At 43.9% G+C, this 24,929-nt stretch overlaps 1 protein-coding gene across 4 annotated transcripts in view; it reads left to right on the forward strand.

Annotated features, from left to right (window-relative positions):
* phactr4a (phosphatase and actin regulator 4a) overlaps positions 1-24,929 on the forward strand; it is a 64,530-nt gene that overhangs the window by 24,250 nt on the left and 15,351 nt on the right. For 2 of the 4 annotated variants that reach the window (XM_080516243.1, XM_080516244.1), the window contains 5 exons: positions 17,139-17,309; positions 17,402-17,482; positions 17,746-18,882; positions 19,661-20,032; positions 24,218-24,349. In XM_080516243.1, coding sequence (XP_080372369.1) covers positions 17,139-17,309; positions 17,402-17,482; positions 17,746-18,882; positions 19,661-20,032; positions 24,218-24,349 — 1,893 coding nt within the window. Of the gene's footprint in view, positions 1-1,419; positions 1,739-17,138; positions 17,310-17,401; positions 17,483-17,745; positions 18,883-19,660; positions 20,033-24,217; positions 24,350-24,929 lie in introns of those variants that run through there. The other 2 variants (XM_080516242.1, XM_080516245.1) reach the window with 2 other exon arrangements.

Genomic DNA, 24,929 nt, shown 5'->3' on the forward strand with positions numbered 1-24,929 from the left:
GAACGAGCCAAACATCAAATATATGATGATTTAAAAGCACATAACTGAACCAATACAAAGATGTATACAATATATCCACATATATACACATGTTTATAAGATGTATAAAAGATAATTATTAAATAAGATTGAATGTATTTCGGGGAACACTCAGCATTGCTCTAGTTGTTTTGTTTTGTCTCCCTGCATCAGAGCGCACTCCGGCGGCTAGCCGGTTAGCTTGAGTGCCCCGCTACAACTTTGACGTTTCCAAGAGCAAACGCCAGTCGAGTGACGCATAAGTCGCGCGACACAACGAATCGATAAAGCAATTCGTTGCCAACACTTTTAATAATCAAGTTTTATCGATTTTGTCAATTCGTTGTTGCAGCTGTAGTTGTGTTGATACATTTTTTTGTTTTTACCCCTGTTGCCAAGTCTCTATTTATGGTTTCTCATTACTTTTTATGTTAGAAAATGTTGTCTAAACAAGCAGTGCAGCCGGGGAGAAGATATGAGCGCAAGTGGACAGAGCAATTGAAATTATTTTATAAGTATTCATGGACATAATATAATCAACATTAGATCTTTTTCTTTGACCTACAGAGAAGCCTTGAAGGCCTTGAAGGCCCGTCACTGAAAAATAGAAATATGTCGGACAATAGAATAAAGCTAGCAAACTGAATATTGTACAGTCCTTCACTTAAAGTGCTCAGATCTCACCAGGGAGTGTTTGGAGTTGAAAATAATGTTATGTGTGTAGTTCGTGGAGGACAAAGCCTTTGGTGGCCTCCACTTTGATTGACCATTATCAGACAAAACAAACACAAGAACTTCACTGATGGAGAGCAATTCATCAAAAATCATGCAATCTGCTGATTTTTAGTTGAAGATGAGTTCAACCCGACAATCAGTCCTCAGTGATAGTTGTCCTTCATAACAGATCACGCTGGAAAAGCATGGCAAATTGTTGCCTTACACATAGAGGCAGATATCTTTGGGATTGTCCGTAGTGTGTGGTTAAAAGAACAATCCGCCCCGAAAGTCACCAGACACCTGTGGCGTGTCACTTCCTCCTCTCTGCCGCCCAGCTCCACCTCGGCTCGGCTCACCTTCCACTTCTCCAGTTACCTCGGCCCTCAGATCCCACCCCCTTGCCCTTCAGGGACTAGTGTTGTGTCGGTCTGTAAAATGGTGCGAGCAGGCCATGTGTGTGTGTGTATGTGTGTGTGTGGGTGTGGGGGGGGGGGCATCTCCCTCCCACCAGTTGTAGCGCAAATCCCTCAAGGCTTGACGGCCCGGCCTGCCAAACTTCAAAGCTCTCCCACCGTGAACTTTGGCCCCGAAAAATCTGCTGTGGGGAATGAAAGGCATCCGCAGCAGACTGCTGGATTACCTTATTGGCGTACCTTATTTATGAAGTCAGAGCTCAGAGAAGGGAGGGACCTAAGAAGTCAGTGAGCGAGCGTGTTTGTGTTTTAAAGAAGAAGGAGGGCGCAAGACAGGGGCGGGGGGGTGGCGAGGCCAACGCCGTAGTGACGAGAGTGAACGGTGCACGTCGGCAGTCAAGACGGTCTCGAGTCACCGGAGCAGTGTTTTTATTAGCAGGAAGAGACGCGAGGTGGCTTTCTGCTTTCCTTTGCTGCCGCGGGCCTCCGGAGAGGCGGCGGCCAGCAAGCCAGCGGGGACAGGAGCCCCAGCATGGGACACAGCGCTAGCAGCGAGACTGTGGCCCGGCAACCGGCCCAGCGCAACACGGGTGAGTCCAAAGCCCTCCACTCAAGGTGTGAAGGCTTCACGAAACGGGTGTGTCAAGCAGAAAGTCAGTGTGCGTGCATGTACAGAGCAGGTGTTCCCAAAGCGGAGGGCCGCCGCAAAGCAGCAGGCACAGACAGGTGGAGAAGAATGCACGCAGATGGAATGCGGCGATTGTGAAATGCACGAACCACACAAGCCTCCCTCTGTCTCCCCCGAGCGCTCCGGCTATCTGTGGAGGTGTGGAGGGGCGCAAGGCACCAACTGACACCAGCTCCACACATGCTTGAGATTTCTTCTGCCGTCCACGTGTCTCGGGGAAAACCACAAGTCTCTCGTCTGTCTGTCCGCCTGAGATGATAAGACACTGTCTGGACTTGCGTTTGGACCATTTGCAGTTGCGTACGTACAGTAACAACTTCTTTGCTTAGTGTCGTATCGGTTGTCACTTTAGTTGTTTTGATCAGACTGCACGATGCCACCATGCTGCAGAAATGCTCCTCGCAGCAGCGTGACCCAGGGGGCACCACCTGCTGTAAACAAACGTGATCAACCGGGTGTGTCGCCTTACATTCACACATCCACTCTAATCACTCTGATGCCATCTTCCAAATAGAAATGGAGTCACGTGGGGAGGGGGGGGGGTGCCACATATTGACTACATGGAGTTTTGCTGGGATGTTCTGGTGTGCTCGGATAGAACATGTTGAGCTGAGCCATGGGGGGGGGGGGGGGGGGGGGGGAATCTGAAGGAAATGGTGGAATTCACAACAATGTGGCCTTTTTCCTGTTATTGTAGGTATTTATCCAGTGGGGAAATAAACAAGAAAATAGTTTGATGGTAATCTCTACTTTGTTTTGCTTGGTTGGCCAGTTTAGTGTGAGGATTCTGTTCAGGGTATTAGTAACAGGGGAGAAATGAAAGGAGTTGTGGTCACTCGCAATTTAGAAGCTCTGTGATTATGTTTATTAGACATACGGTAATAGAGTTGGTGTCAAAACGTCAGTGACTGAAAAGGGCTTTTTTTGTTGAATAGTCTTCCGTGAGAGCCTTTTACATGTCATGTGCTGTAAAATGGTGAGCTGAGCAAACGCAGAACGTGTTTTGGAAGTGCTCAGACTTGTACACTGTACATGTACACTGACCATTAATAGCAAAAACTAGCTAAAAAGTCTCCATAAATATTGTTTTATATCACTAACACTGAGGAATTGTATTATTTTGTTGAAACAGATGGTTTTATTATTTACATGCAAATCAGAGAAGGCAATTGAAGACCTGTTGATAGTATGGGTGGTCATTTGTGTAAAAGGGGAATAAAATGAATGAAACAAAATGTTTCAAAGTTGTTTTTTAAGCCCATCAGCATTTAAGGAATTCTATACTTGCAGATACATTTATAGCAGAACAACATCAAGACTCCTATGAACCTTGAAATCTTATCTTTACTTGGAAATGAGATAACTATATTGGGATTTTATGCATCCATCAGATGGTTAAACAAACTGATGAGAAAACATGCTTGGAAATGACAACTTCATAGAGATGTGTGCTGTCTGCATTTGAAGCAAGTCGCCTCTTCAGGTGACAGAAGTGGAAAGGCTTTACTCTGCAGGGACAATAAAATGCAACTAAGCTTTGCCTTCTGAACGCTGCTGTATAAAGCATCGAGTCTCAGCCTGCAGAGAAACACATTTCAGACACTTTTCAGAATACCAAGCAGACCGAGAAAAGTGTCCACTGCTATTATTTTTAGAGCGCCTGCTTTTGTATGCCGCCAAGTGTCTGTATTGTCAGGGAAGGTTGCAAACCAGAGGTGTAAAATGTGTGTCGGCTTTCTTCATGCACATTGTTACAGACTCTTCTGACATAAAGCCAATGAGAGGAGTCCATACCCTTGGTGAGATCTCTGCTCACGATGCCAGTAGGGTTTTCTCCTCTTGTGTGACGTCATTGGACGTGTGACATGCGACCAAGACCAAGGAGCTGATGGTTGATCTGAGGCACAACATGGTGTCTGTGTCCTCTCCTTTTCATCCGGGGGGCCAGTGTGGACTTAGTGAAGGAGTACAAGTACCTGGGGGTAGAAACAGTATGGTCAATGAATTGGTCTAGGTCAGGGGTCGGCAACCCGCGGCTCTTTGGTCCCTCCACTGCGGCTCCTTGAGCCTCGGTCCCACTGCAGTTCATCCTGGAGGGACGTAAGGAGGCAAAGTCACCCAGTCACAGTCCCGCTACAAAGAGTGGTACAATGTAGGGTCGTGAACGACGCAGCGATGTAACGTCATTACGCAACAATAATGACATGAAGAACGTAGAATAGCGGCTGCAGGTCATGACAGCGGCTCAACTGGTGTCTGAAGCTGGGAGCTTCCTGTACCTTTCACAGTAAAACTGCTGCCCTGCGGAGCGCCGACAATTCCGGGAGGTTCATTGTGGACTTGTTGAGAGTGACGGCAAATTTTTATGAATTCCACAACAACTACAGGACATTAAAGACACACCATCACACTCATGGTTCTAACAACCCAGATCTCCACATTTATCTTCCATTTTAATAATGTGTCGCAATAAAGGAGCTGAGAGCTGCAATGCATTATGGGAGTTTCTGTTTGTGGTGTTTTAAATGTAACTAGAAAATTCCCGCGGAAATTTTATTGTGCCTGCCACCTGCCGCCCCCTGCTGCCGAGCGAGGCCGCGGTAGTGTGAAAAATATGTGGAAATCATGTCATTATCTAGTGATTCTCGATGGCAGCGCCAGCACGAGGCTACACTCTAAATTTCAGCTCATTTGAACAAACTTTTTAGCATGCGATGCTAACAGCTAACACCGATTTAAGTGCGTTGAAACCATGTGGTCAGCTAGTAATTCTCGATCGCAGCGCCACCACGAGGCCACCCTCCAAATTTCAGCTCATTTGAACAAACTTGTTAGCATGCGATGCTAACACCTGCGATTTAAGTGCGTGGAAACCATGTGGTCAGCTAGTAATTCTCGATCGCAGCGCCACCATGAGGCCACCCTCCAAATTTCAGCTCATTTGAACAAACTTGTTAGCATGCAATGCTAACACCAGCGATGTAAGTACGTGGAAACCATGTCATTAGCTAGTGATTCTCGATCGCAGCGCCACCACGAGGCAACCCTCCAAATTTCAGGTCATTTGAACAAACTTGTTAGCATGCGATGCTAACAGCAAACAGCGGTTTAAGTGCGTGGAAACCATGTGATCAGCTAGCAATTCTCGATCGCAGCGCTACCACGAGGCCACCCTCCAAATTTCAGCTCATTTAAACAAACTTGTTAGCATGCGATGCTAACACCAGCGATTTAAGTACGTGGAAACCATGTCATTAGCTAGTGATTCTCGATCGCAGCACCAGCACGAGTCCACCCTCCAAATTTGAGCTCATTTGAACAAACTTGTTAGCATGAGATGCTAACACCTGCGATTTGCCTGAAAAGTGCAGATGTTACCTCCCAGGTCTGGCTGACCTGGAATCTGGAGTTTTATGACATTCTGAGATGGTAGGCCAATTAGCTTAGCGCGGCGGATAACTAGCTAGTGCGCCGTGATCGCAGCACCCCCATGAGGCCACCCTCCAAATTTCAGCTCAATTGAACAAACTTTGTAGCATGCTAATTGGCATGCTAACAAGTGTTGATGCTGAGTCATTGCCATCAGCATTAAAATGCATTGAAAAGTATGGTGCCTAAGCTACTGTGTGTGTGTGAGCACTGTGTGGTCAGCCATCATGTTACTGGTCCAGTCAATCAGAGGAGCCATGTGTGTTGCCAGGCAGATTTGGAGCAGCTTGTGTGATGTCATGGAGCCGGCTCCTGATTGACAAGCTGCTGCAGGTGCAGAGACTATGAGACGTTATCTGAGGGAAGAAGGGGTTTAAGTACAAACGCAGGTCCCGAACAACTGCTTATAGTTGGAGAACCGTGACACTTGGGTGAAAAATTCCTTCACCGTGGGCGTCGGGAGAAGTTGAAGGACGTGCGGTGTGGTTTTCGTGTCGTCACGAGGTTCCGTCTCCCCGTGAGGACTTGAAACAAATGGCTGAAGTTTGGGGATTTGGGGAGAAAATGACTCGTCAAAATGTATTGGCGCGGATGAGACAGAATCCTGCGCTCCCTATCAATTAAGTCCCCTGGAGGGAGAACCGTGTCTCTCTGAGACAAAAGTGTCCCCTCGTGAGAAGCACAAGGCCTGTAGCTACATTTTGATGTATAATATGTTGAGAAAGACAAAGAAATGTGGCCGTGGCGACGAGATAAAAACTTTTTTTTCCCAGTAAAACGGCAGTTTCTCTCCCTCTAACTGACATCTCACCCTCTAGCTTTTCCACATACACACCCATACAAAACTGGAAAAAGGAGGGAAAAGTTGATGACATTTGAAGGCTCACAGTTTAAAACTGGTGAAAGTTTTGAAAAATCCGAGGACATATCTGAATACAGAACAAGTGCGGCAACGTTTGAAGAGTAAGTTTGAGTCTGTAGCTGAATATTTGGCGACGTGATGTGGCGTGGAAAAAGTGTGATTTTTTTTCTTGTTTTTCTTGGCTCCCATGTTAAGCGGATGTAAAAATCATCGCCGTTTTTTACGTGTTGTTCGGAAGCCGTTTGCGATATCCACAATCCAAATGGATGCACAGGATTCCCGATAATTCCCTACGTAGCGATATGCTTTTGTATACGTACTCCAAACGGTGCGGGACTAGTAGTTCGGCAAACTTTGTGCGGCAGAGGAAGAATAATAAAAAAAAACGGCGTTTTCCCAGGATTGTAATAATTGTGCGACGCCTCTTACAGAGGCAGGCACAATTAATTATTGAGGGTTATATTAGGTTTGTAGTGTTGCTAATTATTGTGTTGTGTTGTGTTTTGTTGCTTAGTTCATGTAGTTTAGTTTATTAGTTGTCAGTTATCAACCAGCAGTGAAGAAGGTTTTGTGTGTCGTCTCCTCCTGACATGGTCTTCCTGTGGGACTGTCAAAATAAAATGGGTGTGGCTCTTTGGGTGTTGCGTTCAGTGGGAATCGGGACCAAGTGGCTCTTTGAGCATTAAAGGTTGCCGACCCCTGGTCTAGATTGACCGGAATGATCTGCCTCTGTAGAAATGTGGAGATTGGGGGGCTTTTCTCAAAAAGCTGCCACTTGGCACCGTAGCTGTAATCAATACTTGTTCTGTCGTCCATATGGTGCTGGGACTTGGTAGTTCTACAGTTGACAATCACTGTAATAATCCAACTTGGTCGTCTGTCCATACGAGTGTCCGTGATCTCCCATTGTTCATATTTATAGCATTCTGTTCTCTGCACGTGTGTGTGGTTCCATTACTACATTGTTTTCAGCATTTATGCCATTTTTGTGGAAATGAACATAGTTTTCAGAACGTTGTAAACGCAAAACATTCCTGAACCAAAAACGATGCGTTTTCACTTAACACTGTTGTGTAAATAGAGTCTGATGCCAGCAAAGTGCACAACAGAGCAAATCCTGGTTTCCTTTGGCCAACAGACTTTTTATCTCTTCCCTGTAAATAGTGTTGTTGTGTTTTCCACGCATATATTGGTCGCCTTTAAGCCTTGTACATATTAATATTAAATATTCACTATTTAAATGCTCTTCTGGCTTCAAAATTCTATTGTATTTATTTTATCCTATGGTGTGTGGAGCAGCGCTGCAAAAGGGATTTTCCTCTGGGATCCATTTCTCTTCTATTGCAGCATGAGTCATGTGGACATCTTGACCAGAGGTCCTCGGGGTGTTGCACTAGCAGCAGCTGGCTGGCGCTGCTCTCCGCCTGTTAATAGTCTTCAAAGTTCAATTGGCTCTGCACGCACAGAGACTGATTAGCTTTCCTGCAATCCGTGGACGTATCAATCGCAAGCTTGACTTCATCAAGTGGTTGCATAGATGTGCAGTTTTCCTCTTGATTGCCCTTCAGGTCCCCCGTGACTGGTCGGTCTCTTCCGTTCTCCACAGTGGTCTCTCTTCCATCACTGTTGTGCTTCTGTTGCAGTGCACAGACACTCCTCCCAGTTCCACACCCGCCGGTGCCTCGGCGACAGTGTCAGAAATGGCATGGAGGGCTGGTGATCAGAGTTCACTGACTTGTCTACACCCACATTTCATGCATGGCAGTCCACACGCACGTCCGACAGAACGCCTGAATTCACACGCTGTGGGTGAACATTTGGCCCAGAAGGATGTTTTTCATTTGTTGGTCATTAGCAGCCATTAAAATGAAATCTGCTGTTTGATTACAACGATACCTGAATCATTTTTTTCTTCCATTTATTGAAGTTAATTTCATCATATATAACATGAAACGGTGATGTGGAGCGCTAACCCCTCAGGTTTTCTGCTCAGTGTCACAACACCTCTTCACTAACGGCTAGTTCAATACTGTTTCATTCATCATTATGAATTGACATTATGGCGAGCAAGCTAATTCAGTAAAGACGGAGGAAGAGAAATAAAAAACACTTTTGATCCATGTATTGTACAAACCAATTCTAAAACACTCTGTAGTTTTATTTGCACAGGGAAAACACAAGTACTGGTGCATGTGCCCTCTAATTTGTAGTATCAGATAGGAAAAGCTGACTGAACAGTCACTGGAACCCCAGAGTGTTTACTGACGGCAAGATTAAGACAAAGTAGGAGGGACTGACATGATCTGAAGTGGACACATGGATTTTATAGGAAGAGATTCTTCCACTTTGGGACTTTGTTTGTCTTTTCAAACACAAACCAAGTTGCTACCATGCAGACTATCTTACTTAATAATGGACCTTCTTTCTGAGTGGATGTCCAAGCCTCTGAACAACAACCCCACACATGCATTCAGCACATCGGAGGCCAGCACTGGCCGGTCGGTATCCTTCCTACATGTTCCTGCTCAGCACCGCTGGTTGAAATGAATGTGGCGTTATTGGGCTCCTGCAGAGCTTCATGATGACCTCAGCAGTGCTAGAAACTGAGTTGAACTAAAGTTTCTATTAGAATGGCTTCAGCTCAGTAGAAAACAAAGAATGTCCCTCTCTGACCCTCACACCCATTTCACAAATGGAAAACTACTATCGTCATGTCCACTGGACTGCTAGAGATTGTGTAACACAGAGTAACCGTGCTACGCTTTCCTACGAGAGCAGCGCTTTTCTCAGTTGCACAACACATTTCAGCCTTGTATTTTTATTATCTTGAACTGGGGATTTAAGATTAAGAGAAGTCTTGCGTATTTATTGTAACTATTGCTTTCCAGCCTTTGTGCCTTTTAGTTGTGCTGCCCACAGCTTGACTTGGTATCCATCAATCTCTGTCGTCCTTATGAAGAAGTTAACCAGTCAAATGTGTAGAAATTGGATGCCCGCCACTAGTAAATGGCAATTCACATTTGCCGTCGGTTGTTTTACATTTGACAGAGCAAATTCTCGTAGCAGGATTAATACATCCTGCATGAATCATTAAGTACTGACGTTTTAAGCTTCCCTCTCTGTCCTTCTGATTGCGTTCTGATCCAAGTCTTGACAAGCCGCCAGCCCCGGGTTTGAGCCGCGGCTCAGCCATCGCTTGTCAGATACAGCAGGGCTGAAATCACTAGTGTGGTGCTGATGAAAGGATCCGTCACGCTTTTCCATTGGTTTCCCATCCTGGTAACTACAGCTCACGTTTTCTTTGACTGCAAGCTCTGTAATGAAGTGACTGATTTGATATTAATTATATATATATATATATATATATATATATATATAATCAAGTGCCATTTGCTCTTTTCTTTTTTTTTTTAACTGCCTGTCTTGGCCCTCTAGTCCAAAACGCCACAGAGAACCTGAGTGTTGTTGAAACCACAGACAATATAGGTTTATGCTTGGACAATTAAAAAAATAATAATTCACCTCGCTAAACAGGTGTTGGATTTGTGTCTTGGTCAAAGATTGTCAGTTAAGCCTTTGTTCTCAGTTCGGATGACCAAACAGCAATGATTTCCTGGTTAATTGATTTTACTTATATAGTGCTTTTTCCATGACCACTCACTAGTAACTGGACTCCAAAGCTAAATCACTAATTTGATCCCCCTGGGAGGTTTATGGAGCATGCAGCAAACACATAAAAAATGATTGTATTCTCTTTTGTGAATCTTTGAGTTTCTTGTCTCCCTTAAAGCACCGTCTGGATTTCCATTGGTGCTGGATTTACCATTTTGAGCAAAGCTTGGCTCAACTTCCTGACTTCTTTTCTCGAAGAAAAGTGTGAGCATAGATTCCAACACTGCCAACTAGTATTCACAGGATGAAGCGTTTTAGATGAATGTCAGTAGGATTTTGTTCTCGTCATTTGAGGAGCACACAATGAGGGAGTGCTGCTTTTCTGAGGTTGATGGTGAAATAAATTGGAATAAATCTCTGGTCTTATTGTGCAGTTGTATGTGGAAATCTGGAAAAATACATTTTAAGTTAACTGTAATATATTCCTGTACTGCATTATATAATGATGCATGGAATCATGAAACCCTTTTTCAAATTTACCAATTGCTCTTTCTGCACGACGGCGTTTTCGTCGGTCAATCTTTTTTTAGAATGTGGACTTTTCTTTCAAAACACAGAAAAAAGGCTGGTCTGACCGTGTGATGTATTTTGTCGACTTCATCTATTTCTTGCATCAGAAACGATCAAGGATTCTAACTAAATGTGAGTAGTGGAGATGTGCAACAGCGTCAAGTTAAAGTGCCGATGTACCTCACAACTGTACAGAACAAGAATACGTGCAGTTCAGAGCTCTTCACTGATGTTTGGTTCACAAGAACAGTGTGTGCTTTCAAAAAGAAAGACAATCACCAACATTTGAGTGAAAAAGCTAAATTCCTACTCCCTGTGTTGGTGCATGCACTAACGGACACTCATCTGTGAGCATTCACCGCTAAAATGTCACATTGTTCCTTGCATCTTAACCCCACACACAATTTTCACCTTTAACTGTTTTTATCAACCAAGTTTCTTTTATTGTGGAGGAGCCTGAGGATCTGTTTACAATGCAAGGTGAAAGCTCATTGCTTTTGCATTTTTGTTTTCGGAAAAGTTTCATATCTACACGGCAACATTTTGTAAATGATGTCTTTGAAAAGGCAGAAATGCAAAAAAAAATAAATAATAATAATAAAGCAAAAAAAGAAAAGGCAGAATTCCTGAAAACAATGTAATTGTCATGCCGGGCCTGTTTGGCTCTGTTTGTTTTTTGATAAAAATATCTGTTTAGTGTTTTAATTTTCATACTTTTGACTTCTACAGTTGTAGAGTTAATTTTTCGATCGATGTACCGTATTTTCTGCCCTATAAGGCGCACCTCCATTGATTGACATAATTTACAACTTTGTTCATATATAAGGCGCACCGCCCTATTAGGCGCATGGAATAGACCAGTGGTCAGCAACCTTGACAGCTCAAAGCCATTAAGTTACATTTACCACTGATTCTAACACCCAGAGAGGTGCACACACTTTATTTTGATAGTCCTACCTGCAGCCTATGCCAGGAGGACACTACACACAAAACCTTCTTCACTGCTGGTTGACAACTTACAACTACCGGTAATAAACTAAACTACATGAACTAAGCAACAAAAACACAACACAACACAATTATTACCGACACCACAAACCAAATAGAACCCCCAATAATTGCATTTAAAACACCACAAACAGCTGCAATGAATTATGGGAGTTTCTATCGGCTGCACTGAGGAGCTCAGGATGTCCCATCATGCCTTGCAGCGACACATTTTGTGTTGTTGGAGGTTATTGTGGGTTGTTGTTGGGCTTGGTGTTGTGTTGATTGTGTTTATGTGTTTTTGTTCCCCAGTTTAGGGAGTCATTATTTCATCTAGTTTATTTTGGTTTGTTAGAATGTTGGTGTGCAACCATGAGTGATGAATGTGTTGTGCGGAGTGTGGTCCGCTCTGAAGATCCAGTTGAGAAGTTAGAGTTGTCAAAATAAAAGCTTCTGGTTGTTCAGTTGTCAAATAGCAGTCTCAAGTAGCACAAATCTTCCATATATAAGGCGCACCGGGTGATAAGGCGCACTGGCAGCTTTTGAGAAAATTTGAGGTATTTAGGTGCGCCTTATAGGGTGGAAAATACGGTAGTTGAAAATGTAAACAAACTGTAATAGCTTCTATGCACCTGTTCCCTTTTAGGTAAACTGAAAATTACCGACTGGATCAACAGTCATGATTGAATTTATGTTGAAATACTTACATGAGTTTAAAACATCAGTGGTTATGTATCAAAATACAATAATTGGCATGGAATCTACCACAATGCCTTCTTAAGAGAACTAAACGCTGTCTACTGTTTTTAAACAACAAAACTAAATCTTATTCCTTGTGAGCACAATACCAACCAAATATGATTCACTAACTATAATAAACTAAAAACCAGTAGTACTCATACTACACATTGTATTTCACAGGAGGGTTCACTAATCTACCAGATTAGGGGCCTCATTTATAAAACATTGCGTTGGATTCTTACTAGAAATGTTTGTGCACAAAAGCTGAAAATGGCGTGCTCCTCAGAACATTTGGATCAATTAAACGGTGCGTGCGTCTGCACGCACTTTCCATTTATAGATCTTAGTCTACCTGAAAGGTCGACAGTCCATACCCGCACTCAACACGCCCACTTTCTACCATGAATGGCCAAGGCAAAGGGCCTCGTCCATATTTTTGCATCTCAATCAACCTGTTGATCGCCGGCTTTTGCCGCTAAATCCTGACAGAAACCGGGAGGAAAATGTATTTTACGTAGAGCGAAACAGTCATGGAGGAGGTGGAGGTCAGGAGGTATTGTTTGGCGTCACAGTAGTGGAATCGGTAATAAAATAATAAAACGACCGACAGCACGCCGTCACCGCTGGAAATGGTTTGAGAGTCAGAGAGAGATCAGAGGTGGAGAAGAAGAATGTGATCTGAAGGTGGAGGTCAGAGACGGGCAGCGCGTGTCCGAGTGTCGGAGAGGGGAGACATTTTGGTGGAAACAACATCAAACCGATAAAGTTCAGTTTGATCTTTTTTTTATATGTATGAATTGAATATTTGAACAGGGACTTGTAAAAAGGCTCAGTGGACTTTGTGTTTTGTCCTGGGTCACTCGAGTTGGAGGAGGGGTCGTCTGTCTCCAGCACTGCGTCCAGCGCGCATGACCCTACCGCGTCAGGAACAAAATATACGAAACTGTATTACCTATCACGTATGTATAATAATAAAATAAGCAATATAAAAACTATGATTTCTTAATTTTACATGTAACCAAAGGTAAATCCTCTCAATTGCAGTTGAAATTGTTTTGCGTGAGACTTTCCCAGAGACTCACTTTGTTAGTGTGCATACTGTTTAGTATTTTTGTACGTTATAGATTTAAATCCTAATAAAGGCAGCTGGAACAGAACAGACATCCCAAACCACTGGAGACAGACAGTCAGTGTCGCTCCTGATGCTGCAGCCTTACTCACGGCTGTTACTGCACTATTTGTGTGTTTACTCTGAAATTACACTGATTGTTACACACTTTGTCACAATTGATAATGAATCAGTTCGATCCATCGCTCTGTATCATTTGAAGATGAAAGTTTGACATGTGAACATGGAGCTGCTGATTCAGTAGTAATGTTCCACTAAAGAACCATCTCTACCACTGCAGCTTGGTTGTTTATGATTACGTGGATCAATAAGTCTGATATTTGAAGATATTAAATGTATAAGATCAATCTGGCTTCAATTCTCCACCTCACAGTCAGCGCTGCAGGTTCCCCGTCTCCAAAACGTGCTGCTCAAAGTTCAAAGTTTGCGCACCGGTACGCAAGTCTATTTTTTTTTTAAATTCTGAACTTTGCGTGGGGAGTGGAGTACGCATCTTCCAGGACCTGTTTTGTGCTTCAGCAGCCTTTATAAATGAGGCCTCTGGTATGGTAAGGATGTGCAGCCAAAGACAGGTCAGCAGGTTGACTGCTGAGAGCTGCGGATTATTTGAACTGACAAATAATACTGGGTCAGCAGATGGAGTTTTGTTACTGTTTACTATTACTCTCAGTATTTCTGTCCACATTACTCTCAGTATTTCTGTCCACATTACTCTCAGTATTTCTGTCCACATTACTCTCAGTATTTCTGTCCACATTACTCTCAGTATTTCTGTCCACATTACTCTCAGTATTTCTGTCCACATTACTCTCAGTATTTCTGTCCACATTACTCTCAGCAGACAAAGTTGTGTCACAGGTCACGTCCACATCCAGATTGCACTCGGGTGCAGAAGGTGGAAACGCTGACTGAGCAGTTTGTCTTAGACGCTTTCTGTGAAGGCTGTTTTATGCTTGACGTGTCCGCGGGCTCCTCACGGCTTCGTGCGGCCAAATGACATCATTTCAGTTGCCACGCCTCTCCGTGCGGCGCTGTTCACGCGGACGTCACCGTGACGTGTGCCTCCAAATCTTTCTGACTGCAGAGCGAAAGAGGACGACTGAACACTTGGTTTTAAAGGCACAAAAAGCATGAAGCTGCACCTCCACACTGAAAACACAAGATTTGACTCATAGATGTGAATTTGCTTCAGTGTCAGACTTCAACAGAGGGACAATCTGAGCATCTTTCCTTCAGCTACATACAAACATGGCTGATTGTGTCTTTTCAGAACCATTGCTGGTTTCCATTCGTCTCCAGACTGCAATCTCACGTTGTCCCACTTGGAGTTGAGGCAATCACTTAGCATGATGGTCGTAATATTTCTTTTGCGTTGCTTGCTTTGTTCTCAGCAATCTCTGCACACTGAGAGCTCTTTCAGGATTGAGTAGTGAGGTGGATGTCGGCAGCTTTGTCTTCGACTGACGTCCAGTTTTCTAACTGTTTACATGACAACGTTTCACGTAACAACACCTACTGCATTTTAAACGAGAAGTGTGTTCACACTGCAGCAGCAGACACAGGGTCAACCATGTAGTTTTTATGCCGGGCCACAGGAGGGCGCTGTTGCTTGATTTTTAAATGAAGCTATATAGACGAGTGCAAAGAACAATACACTATAAATGTGACGAAAATGGAGAGAAGTCGACATCCTTGTGGACTGATGAGGCATCGGATGCTATCAGGGGAGAGTGTCCACTATAAAACTACTGATATGGACGATAAAAGGAGAATACGGACCGCGAGTCATACTACTACGAGGCCGCCATGTTTGTTTACCACTGGATGAGCAGGAGGGATGGGGAGAGACGCACACACACACTGATGTCGTGTTAACGGACCCCCCCAAAAGGTGAACAAAGCTTTGCGGATACACTCTTATTTGTTGTGGCGTAAACGGGACCTGAACGGATCATTAATGTTGCCAAAGTAGGTTAGTTTATCAGTGCAGGGAAATCGATAACGTCAATCCGTGACTCCTCTTAATAATGTTGACTGTTGAGTGGCGAGTGGAACGTCGGTAAGTTGCAGCATTGAGCGGTGATAGAGCGGCGGATGGATCAGGGAGGAGTGTGGGACGGGTACGGATTGTCTCAACTGCTGATGCAAACCCCATGTTGTGTGTGTAATGAAACAAGTCGTTGCACTCTGGTTTGGGTCATGTGTTTCCAGTGTCTGACGAAGCGTTTGTCGTTGTGAAGCAGCTACTTGAGGTTACCGCTTAACATTCAGCTCATATTTAATAGGCACTCTTCTGGCTGATGAAGTAACAAAAATTGACTGGAGGTTGTCTTTTTTTTTTTTTTTTTAACTTGTGCTCATAAATCATTACTGCTGCCCACAGTCTATTTTTCAAGGTGATTCTGAATGAAATACTCATTGACTTCTATATGCACTAAATTGTAATTCTGGGTTTTGTCTCTTTGAAATGCGAGACTACAAAGGATTTGGTTGTGATTGAGATCCGTAGTTCCAGGTCCCACCACCCTCGCACCATGACACACCAAAATGAGCTCACCTGTCCTCCGACAGATTAACTCTTTAAAACGCGTTGTCCCTACTGCTGCCCTGCACTGCACTATTCTGTAATAGTAGAGCCTGCCAGCTCATCACCTAGGAATTAGAATGCCTGCGTCCAACCGGTGACTGTTGGCTTTTGGTTTTCGGTCGCGATAGACCAGCTCTGGAATGTCTTGAGTCATGGTTTCTGTCACAGATGGACACATATTTTTCTTCCGTTTCTTGTTTTGTCTTTTTTGTTTGTTCGCTACTTATGTTTCAACAAACACTATAAAGGATTTTTTATTGGTGAGGTTAGAAAAGGTATGCATCACCACTGTGCTAAAAGTCCCTTTAATTCACAGTATCCTGTGAAAAGATTCTCCACTTCTCACTGTCACTGGCAGTAGAAGCCTGTAACTGTCTGCGTGGAGCCAAAGCCCCGCCCCGTTTATGGAATCTAACCTTGTGGCTGCTGCAGCCACAAGACACACAGTTTTGTTTTTAGTCTCGAGAGCAATTGGCAGTCGTATCCAGTCTTGACGGGACGTTTTTGTGGTGTTGCTGCTTCATAGCATATTAATCTGTTCCTCTTTCTGCTTTTCATGCCAAATCTCTGGCTAAACAAATTCCACACTTGTGTTGTCACCAACCCCCAATGTGATTTGATTCCCTTTTGATGGCAAAAGCTCAGCCATTGTAGCCCCATATTAGCTTCAAAACTTCCATTTGGTATTTTTATATAAGCTGTAACAAATCAAGTTGATTTGGTATTATTCTCAACCCCACTAAAATTCAAACAACTCAAATTCAAATGTTTAGAATATACTGTGTATGATGCAGTTGATTCTAGTTTATGTGGCAAATGCTTTAATTTAGGTCAAGAGTTGCCGTTTCTGGGTTTACGGTTACATCGACTATTTTATTTCAAATTTCATTTCAAACCTGCACACAATACAGCTTGTCTAACGTAACATAAACAAGTGCCTGGTTTGAAAACAAAACTAGTGTTGGTATCTGCAGCATTTGTTTACTAACAATACATTACATCACAAAGATGCTTGTTTGATAGGTTCAGTACATATCTTTACGACAATAAACAGAGGAATGCCTCATATATGTTGCGTTCTTACAGTAATTCCAGGTTATGTCTATCACTCATTTTAATTTGATATTACTGCATATCTTGTAGTCATTTTGTGTTAAATGCTGGATATGTAAAAACATAAAAATAATAACCCCCCAGCAAATCCACCTTTTTATTTTTCCGTTCACGCGTGTTATCATTGCTATAATTGTTTTTGGTTGCCTATGGCTTCATCTGTCTCAATAACTGGATTCTGCAAAGTGAGACTCTTTTTGTTTTCTTCATCACCTCCGGCACAGATTTTTCGATCGATGTGTCAAACTGTGAATTCCACTCTTCCCCTGCAGAGGATGAGGTTGACCTGCAGCAGAGCACGACAGGAGGCGACGAGGGCAACTCCGCTGGCGGATCACCGCCAAGTAAACGCAAAGGGAAGTTTTCCAAAATGGGACGAATCTTCAAGCCCTGGAAGTGGAGGAAGAAGAAACCAAGTGAGAAGATTGCAGAGGCGTCTATAGGTATGTTTTCTTTTTGGTTTCTTTGTTTGTTCTTGTATATGTGTGGATCTTCCCTCATTCCTGATTTACATTGGTTTTTTTCTCCCCGTTAGCCTTAGAACGAAAGATTTCTGTTCGAAAGAGTCGACAAGAGCTGATTGATAGAGGAGTTCTCAAGGAAATGCCAGAGAACGGTAGGTAGTGATACAAAGTTGTATGAGCTTTACCCAAAACTTCAGAACATTGTGTTGATTTAGACCCCATTTATTAAGTTTTTGTGTTTTAATTTAACAAGTAATTTAACACATAAATGGCAGACACACTGAAAACAATGTGAAAATGCAAAGGTTATGCATTAACCCTTGAAAACATTGTGTAAACAGAGTCTGAGTCATTCCATTTTTTTGTATTTTTCTTTACACTTACTGTGTTTCTGTCTGTTTCCTGTGTTGGACAGAGAGCAATGACACGAACCAAATCAAAGGTCCGCCAGTTAAAAATGGGCACCTGGTGCCGATGGATGTGGACAAGCTGCTTGACAGCTCGGAGCGAATATCTCGAGGGGACTCTGACATTAAGGGAAATGCCCTCAAGGTGCCTCAGCCCGATGAAAGAGGTCGCGGCAGAGCAGCCTCCGACGCGTCCCGGAACAATCGGGCACCTCTGGACGTGGACTCTCACGCACGGCTCGCCGTGGAGGCGGACCGGCGAATCCGTCTGCCGTCAGATGTGGAAAAGAGAGGAGGATCTTTACCTCGAGGGCCTCAACAAGACGACAGGTACCGTAGAGATGAGAGGAGGGATGGAAAAGAGGACAGGAGGGAGAGGGAAGACGTGGAACGGAGGGACTGGCGGGATGAAAGAGAACGGGATAGAGGAGGCGACCGGAGAGAAGACAGAGATTTTAGAGAGAGGCGGGAATGGAGAGATGACCGAGAGAGAAGAGATGAAAGAGTGGACAGAGAACGAGACAATAGAGAATGGAGAGATCGCGAGGAGAGGGACAGGCGGGATCGGGACGAGAGAGAAAGGAAAGATCGGGATGAGAAGGAGAGAAGAGAACGTGATGAAAGGGAAAGGAGGGATCGGGATGAACGAGAGAGAAGAGATCGGGACGAGAAGGAGCGTAGAGATCGTGACGAAAGAGAACACAGAGAAGGGGAGGAGAGGGAGAGGAAGGAGCGCGACGATAGAGAAAGGAGGGATGACAGAGACAAGAGGGACGATAGAGATCGGCGTCCCGACAGAGACAACCGCGATGACAGAGAACGAGAGGACAGGGAGAGGAAAGACTCTCGAGAGGACAAGGAGAGGAGAGAGGACAGGGAGAGGAGAGAGGACAGGGAGAAGAGGGACGACTGGACCAAGAGGAACGAGAGAGACCGCCGTGAAGAGAAGAGAGAGAGACCGGGGCCTCAGCAGTCTGTAGAAGAGCTGCGGCGAGGCGTCAGGCCTCAGTCCGAGGTGGAGCTGAGGCCCCCTCTGCAGAAGAGCTCCTCGGAGGACACCAAGAAGACTCGTCCCGCCTCAGAGTCGGACAAGAGGACCACCCTGCCCAGATACGCCCCACCGGCTCAGTTCAGAGAGCGGGCAGGTAAGATCGTGCTTTCAGCTCAATGAAACCAATCCCCCAAGCCACTTAGTCGGCCAGAGGTAGAAAGACTGGGGTATGTATGAACTCTGAAGGCTTTACTGTCCTAGGTTTGGTTCAGTCATACTGAATAGTGTCAGACACGATGTCCTTCCTTCTGGGACGCCATTAGAAGTATTTCATGGTTCAGAGACTCTATGTCATTGAGGACTTTTAAGTGTCCCAGGCTCCTCGTGACTTAGACTGACTGCACTACTGCAGTCCACACTTCCCTGTACCAAGTTTCATGTAGCATCGATTTGAGATTTTGAGTTCAATTAAAAAAAAAAATGCTTTAACAAGTTGCTATTAAAACTACAGAGCTGCTTTATCCTCGATTGAGAAATTCTGCGCTTTTCACTCAAGTCAGCTTGACATGTGACCAACTACAAAGTGTCCTGTCTGCACCTTTGAGACTTTTCCTCAGTCAACAGTCTGTGAATGTTTTGCTATGATGAAACGGTCTCCTGATGGTGCTGGGTGAATGATTTCACAACCATTCCAACGGGGTTATGAAGCTGCAAAAGTCAACTTTGGCCTCCAGTACTTGAAATCGAGTGACATTTACGTCATTTAAACCCTTGTGTGTTTTGTCTTTTGTGAGTGTCTGCCGTGTGTTGAATGTACAGTCTTGATCGGTTTCCCTCCTCAGTATTAACCATCAAAAGTCAACTTTACTGCCACTGTAGCTTTTCTCTTCTCCGTGTGACCCCCTGCTGTGCATGTTTGTGACCATCTGTAGAGTCCGCCGGCGTCCGCTCTGCCACCGACCCTCGTGCACCACAGGACTCCCAGCAGGACCCATCCGCCCCTCAACCCAAACAAGCTCTGCTCCCTCCGAAATTCCTCACCAGCCTATCAGGTGACCGGGCTCCAACCCCACCCTCCTCTTCATCTTCGTCCTCCTCGTCCTCGTCCTCCTCGTCCTCTTCGTCCTCTGCCGCGCCAGCGGTGGCCAAACCGCCGAGGACCGTCTCCCTGATGGTGGACGACCAGTCTCGGTCCACGCTGGTGCCCGACTCCGACACGCCGCCCCCCGTCCCTCCCCACGCCAAGCAGCCTCCCGTCCCCCCGCCCAAACCCACCAACCGCAACAGCAACCCCGCGCTGCTCGGTGAGTCTGTCGTCCTCCATTCCCCTGCAGCCTCTCTCTGCAGACTGCTTCCTCCACTGTCTTCTTTATAGCGGCACTCGCACAAGGTCTTAAAACTGTAACACCTTGTGCTAAAAGTCCCTTTAATTCACACCTACATGGTGGAAAACTGTTGGAAAGCTTTCAGAAAAACAGTGTTGCAAGCACATTGCTGAATGCGTATGGTAAATATGTTTTAATGAGATTTACTCGTTTGCACGACTGAGTTTTCAAATGAAGACCAGAAAACGTTGTTGTTTTTTGATGTCTGTTTACATGACAGAGATGCTTAGAGCCAGTGGAAATCGGAACTTGCTAACAACATTGTTTTTAGTGTTTTTGCCATTGCCATGGTAACGGTCACGTAACCACCAAACCTTTCTGAAACGCTCAAAAACGATGCGTTTTGAAACGTTGTGTGAACGAGGCCTTGGCGTCATGTCACTATTTACTCATTGAATTATTCGTGACGTAATGCATCGTTTACATTTTTGAGTAAATCGTTCAAGGAAACTTGAAACTCCAAATTCTTTTTATAACATGACGATTTTTAATGTACTCGGCAAACATACCAAATTGTCCAATGATAATAAAAACCAATATTAAGTGAAGTTAAGGCTGATTTTCAGGAGCTGGATTAGTATTTATAATGTGTTCATCTGTCCAGCAAAGGACATTTAAGTGATGCTGGTGCAAAACTGGTGGAAGACTTTATGATTTTAGTCCCTCAGACTATATTGAAATACTTATTTAGGTAAGGCAGATGGTTTTAAATAGTTTATTTTCCCTGTTTGTAATGTGAAACTTCTAGAAAGCCACATACCACAGAGGTTTAACAGACCCCCTCATGACATTACAGCACAGCATTAAGAAAGAGTCCGCTTTATGCAAATGTCCTCTTACAGTGTGGAGCACACGGACAAGAGCCAGCCTTATTCCTTTTGGGGTTACAGTGCCGATTAGTGTTGACGGTAAGAGCATTATTGTTGTATTAGAACAGTTTAAATAGCATGCATTGTTTCCTGCAAAAGAAAAGGAAAAGAGACAAACAGCAGGTCAGTAACTGATTTACTGTGTGTGAAAGCATTCTTTGTATCACCCATTCAGCAGTGGCTTGTTTTCTTTCATTTAAGGAGGGTACCTAGTTTTGTTTTTCGTTTTTGCTTTACTGCAGTTGCAGTTGAAATCTGTGAGATTTTGTTAGATATTTTATTAGCTTAGTTTGTTTGTTGTGGCAGGTTTATTGTGTATAAATCAAGAAAGCAGCCCGGAATTATGACGCTGCCTCCAGCGTGTTTATCAGTGTGACATTTTATTTTTTTGGGGGAGTACGAAGTTGCTGGTTTGTTGAGAGATTATTCTTAAAGATGTACGAAGTCAATCTTTATAGCCCTCGGCTGTTTTCAGAATCCACATTTCTCCTCAATGGTAAACTCTTATCCAAAGGTAGATGGTTCACATCAGCAGCGGCTGCTATGAGCAGCAAGATGCTTTTACCCAAACCCCCAATCTCATGCAATTATGGAAACTCTTGGTTTCACGTGGCATCAGTGGAGGGCTTTCCACACTATGTTCAATTTTGAACTTGTGCACCTCGACTGTCTCCTAACTCTGACCCGGGTGTTACTGCTGTGTTTGGCTTTTCCCACTCTGTCGCTAGCTGTGCTGTTCCTCTCTGGAGAGCAGTGGTTCCAGAGAGGAACCACTGCTCTCCGGTGGTTTGTCCGTGCAGCTTCCTGCAGCACATCTCTGCAGGTCAGACACAGAAACCGCTCGGTTCGTGTCTACTGGCCCAGCATGCCACAGCGGTTCCTACTAGTATGGTTTGTTTTGGAAGTCGCACACTTTCCACTGCCGTTTATTAGGCAGCTGCGTTTATTGTGTGCTGTTTCCAGTAATTAGCAGGTGGCTATCTTGTGCCGTTTGACTTTTTATACAAGTGGTCATGATGTGCACTTTCTGATGAGAGCGATCATTTCCATGGCAAAAGATGCATTTAAATGAGAGAAGTTTTTTCCATTTCATTATTTATTTCATTCATTTAAAACAAGGCAACAACGGCATTTCATATGAATGAAAAGGAGCAGAAAGAAGTCAAACTTATAATGTCTGCCCCTTATCAACACAAAATCATTCACAGTTTCCAGTTCAGTTCATTTGAGTGTCACAATGCAGCGTCTTTTTCCAAGACATCAAACACAACACATATAAATAAGGTTGATCTGCTCCTCCGCAGTGTCGTATTTCTGTAACATTGATCATTTAACAAGTTTCTTAAACACATCAATGGATTTAGAGGTTTTAATTTTTACAATCAAGATGTTCCACAGACCGACTCCTTTGATTGAGATCCAATTTTCCATTACGGCCGATTGAAACCTGGGTTTTGTAAAAACCTCAGTTCCTTTCAGTTCATGTCTACTTTTTCTCTTGGCCAATCTGTTTTGCAATTTGTTCGGTAAACTTTCCAGATGAGCTTTAAACAGGGTTTTTAGAAGGTTCTACTCCACTAAATCTTTAAATGTCAGTGTTTTTAGTCGTCTAAATAAAGGATTAGTATGGTCTCTGGAACCACTTCCACTAGTGACTCTAATCGCTCTAAGTTGCTTCCTTGACCCCCAAAAAATGACCTCACAAGAAGGACATTTCCTATTTACATTCACACACAGCACAGCTTTATGTAATAAAACATGCAGTGTTTGAGTCTCGCGAGATTTTGTCTGGCTTGAGCTGCTATCTGCATTCCAATTAATTGGAATTAATCCATTCTTTTGTGAATGATTGGTTTTACAGTTCAGTCTACAAAAGCCTCACAATCCTCCATGTTTAATTTTCTCAGCACACCTTAAAGTAGCCCAAGCAAAAAAATAGCAGGTCGTTTTGAAGTGTTTAATTTGTCTTTTTGTGCAAGGCCTGGTTTGTTTACCTACATGACATCTCAATTTAGTGTGGAGACGAGATGAATTATCCATATAGCATCTGCTTCTGCTGGAAACTGCAGAAGCACTATTTCTGCGAGTACGCAGCTGCATTATCCATTAGCCAGATAATACTGTGTGAAACATTACAGAATAAGCCACACTGGTTCTAAAAGCAGTTTAGTCATCACAGCCAGAACTGTTTTTCGAATTAAAGGATTATTGGTTGCTACACCGGGCGACGTGGATTTCACGAACAGGTCTGACTGCCCAATGAATCCGATGTCACAACCACGACACGTTACTTCAATACGTCACGATAATGTCGTTCTGTGTGTGTGCATACGCCAAGAGATGGATATACAAGGCAAACAAATGGATGAAGCCACAGTTATTGATGCTTTTACACGTACTTGCTTCGTTTCCACAACTCAAAGCGCACAGACACTCCTGCAGAGACCAACACAGCACAGTGGCTTTACAAGACAGTGTGTCACATGACATGATGTTTGTTTGTGTTAGATTACTTCTCGGCCCCGTTTACTCATCTTGTCAAGGAAAAACTCACCAAGTTTGCATTTGTGTTTGAGAAAAGCTTTACTATTACACGACGACCTTTTGAAAACAGTGTTGGTTTACATGAAAATGGCAGAAAGACTGGAAAGTCACTTGTCTAGACGTTGCACTTAGTATTTTATATATTCTAGCTTTAATTGCGAGTACTTCATATTGAAGCCTCTAAACATCATTTGGTGGAATACTGAGAGGGGATCTTTTCAGCGGAAAAATCCTCATATCTGAACTCAAATTGCTTTCGAATGCCTCAAACCTCAAAGCTGCAGCTTCTTGTTATGCGTGAGCCTCAGGAGTCACAGCCAGTACAAAACTTGAAGAATAAACAAAACTCTGTGACAACACCTGATATTTTTTGTTCCATGTTGCTGTTTTCTGGTGAATTCTTTCACCTTGAGGAGAATTGTTTAACTCCTTGAATGATATGGGGAAACAAACCCAACTAAACTTTGGCAGCAGCTTTATATAACCGGCAGAAAGGAGTCTTATCTGTTGCTCAGCTCTTTTTCCCAGTGACGTTGTTTATTGTCCAATGATTGATGTTCACTCTTGCTTCTGGACAGTGTGAAGCCAAGGCAAACGCGTGTCTTGTGAAACACCCTCTCGCGTCCGTCTCCCAGCATGGAATGTAAAACCCCCCGGCCCCGTCCCTGACATCTCCACTCATTTCCGCCAGCTTCCTCGCCGTACAGGGGCTCCCCAGTCAGGCAGCCTTGTCACTGGACCAGCTGGAAGCAGCAGAGCGAACTGGACCGCTACCTTTCTCTGCCCGTCAACCTGCGCCACAGGGGTTGCCAGACCTACTCAGGTACCCGGTGTGGGCGCCAAATGTCATCCCACCTTAATAAAGCCTGCGGACCAGCGGTGCACGTCCACAGCTCACGGAGCACATCACCTCCACTTTAACACCAGACCTGCATTGCATGAGTGCTGTGACCAATGGAGGCGAACTAACTTGTTCTGAAATCCCGACAAGAACACGCTGCATGCTCTTTGAATGGAGTTCAATTCATGTTTTTGAAATGAAGAGGGTTTCTAAATGTGTCATTAGCTATGTAACATCTGGAATCATGCTTCCTGACTTAATTGATCCATATGCTGCCGTTTCCTGTTTGTTTGTCCTCGTTAATAAGACTAACCTCACTCTTTTAAAGGTTGAATGTAAATCATTTGACGCTAGGTTTTGTTTGTAATCATTCTGTTGTGGCGTCACAACATTGTGATTTTGAAATGTGATGCCATGCTTGTTTTAAAAAAAAAAAAAAAAATTGCTTTATACCACAGAAAAAAAACATGGGTAAAAAAATGTGCATTCCTTTGGGCAAAAGGTCACTCAAAGTTGTCCGAGATGAAAATTTGTAGTAATTTGTTAAACTGACTGCTTTCAT

The sequence above is a fragment of the Blennius ocellaris genome (genome assembly GCF_963422515.1).
Source record: "Blennius ocellaris genome assembly, chromosome: 20".
In the NCBI taxonomy this organism is placed as follows: Eukaryota; Metazoa; Chordata; class Actinopteri; order Blenniiformes; family Blenniidae; genus Blennius; species Blennius ocellaris.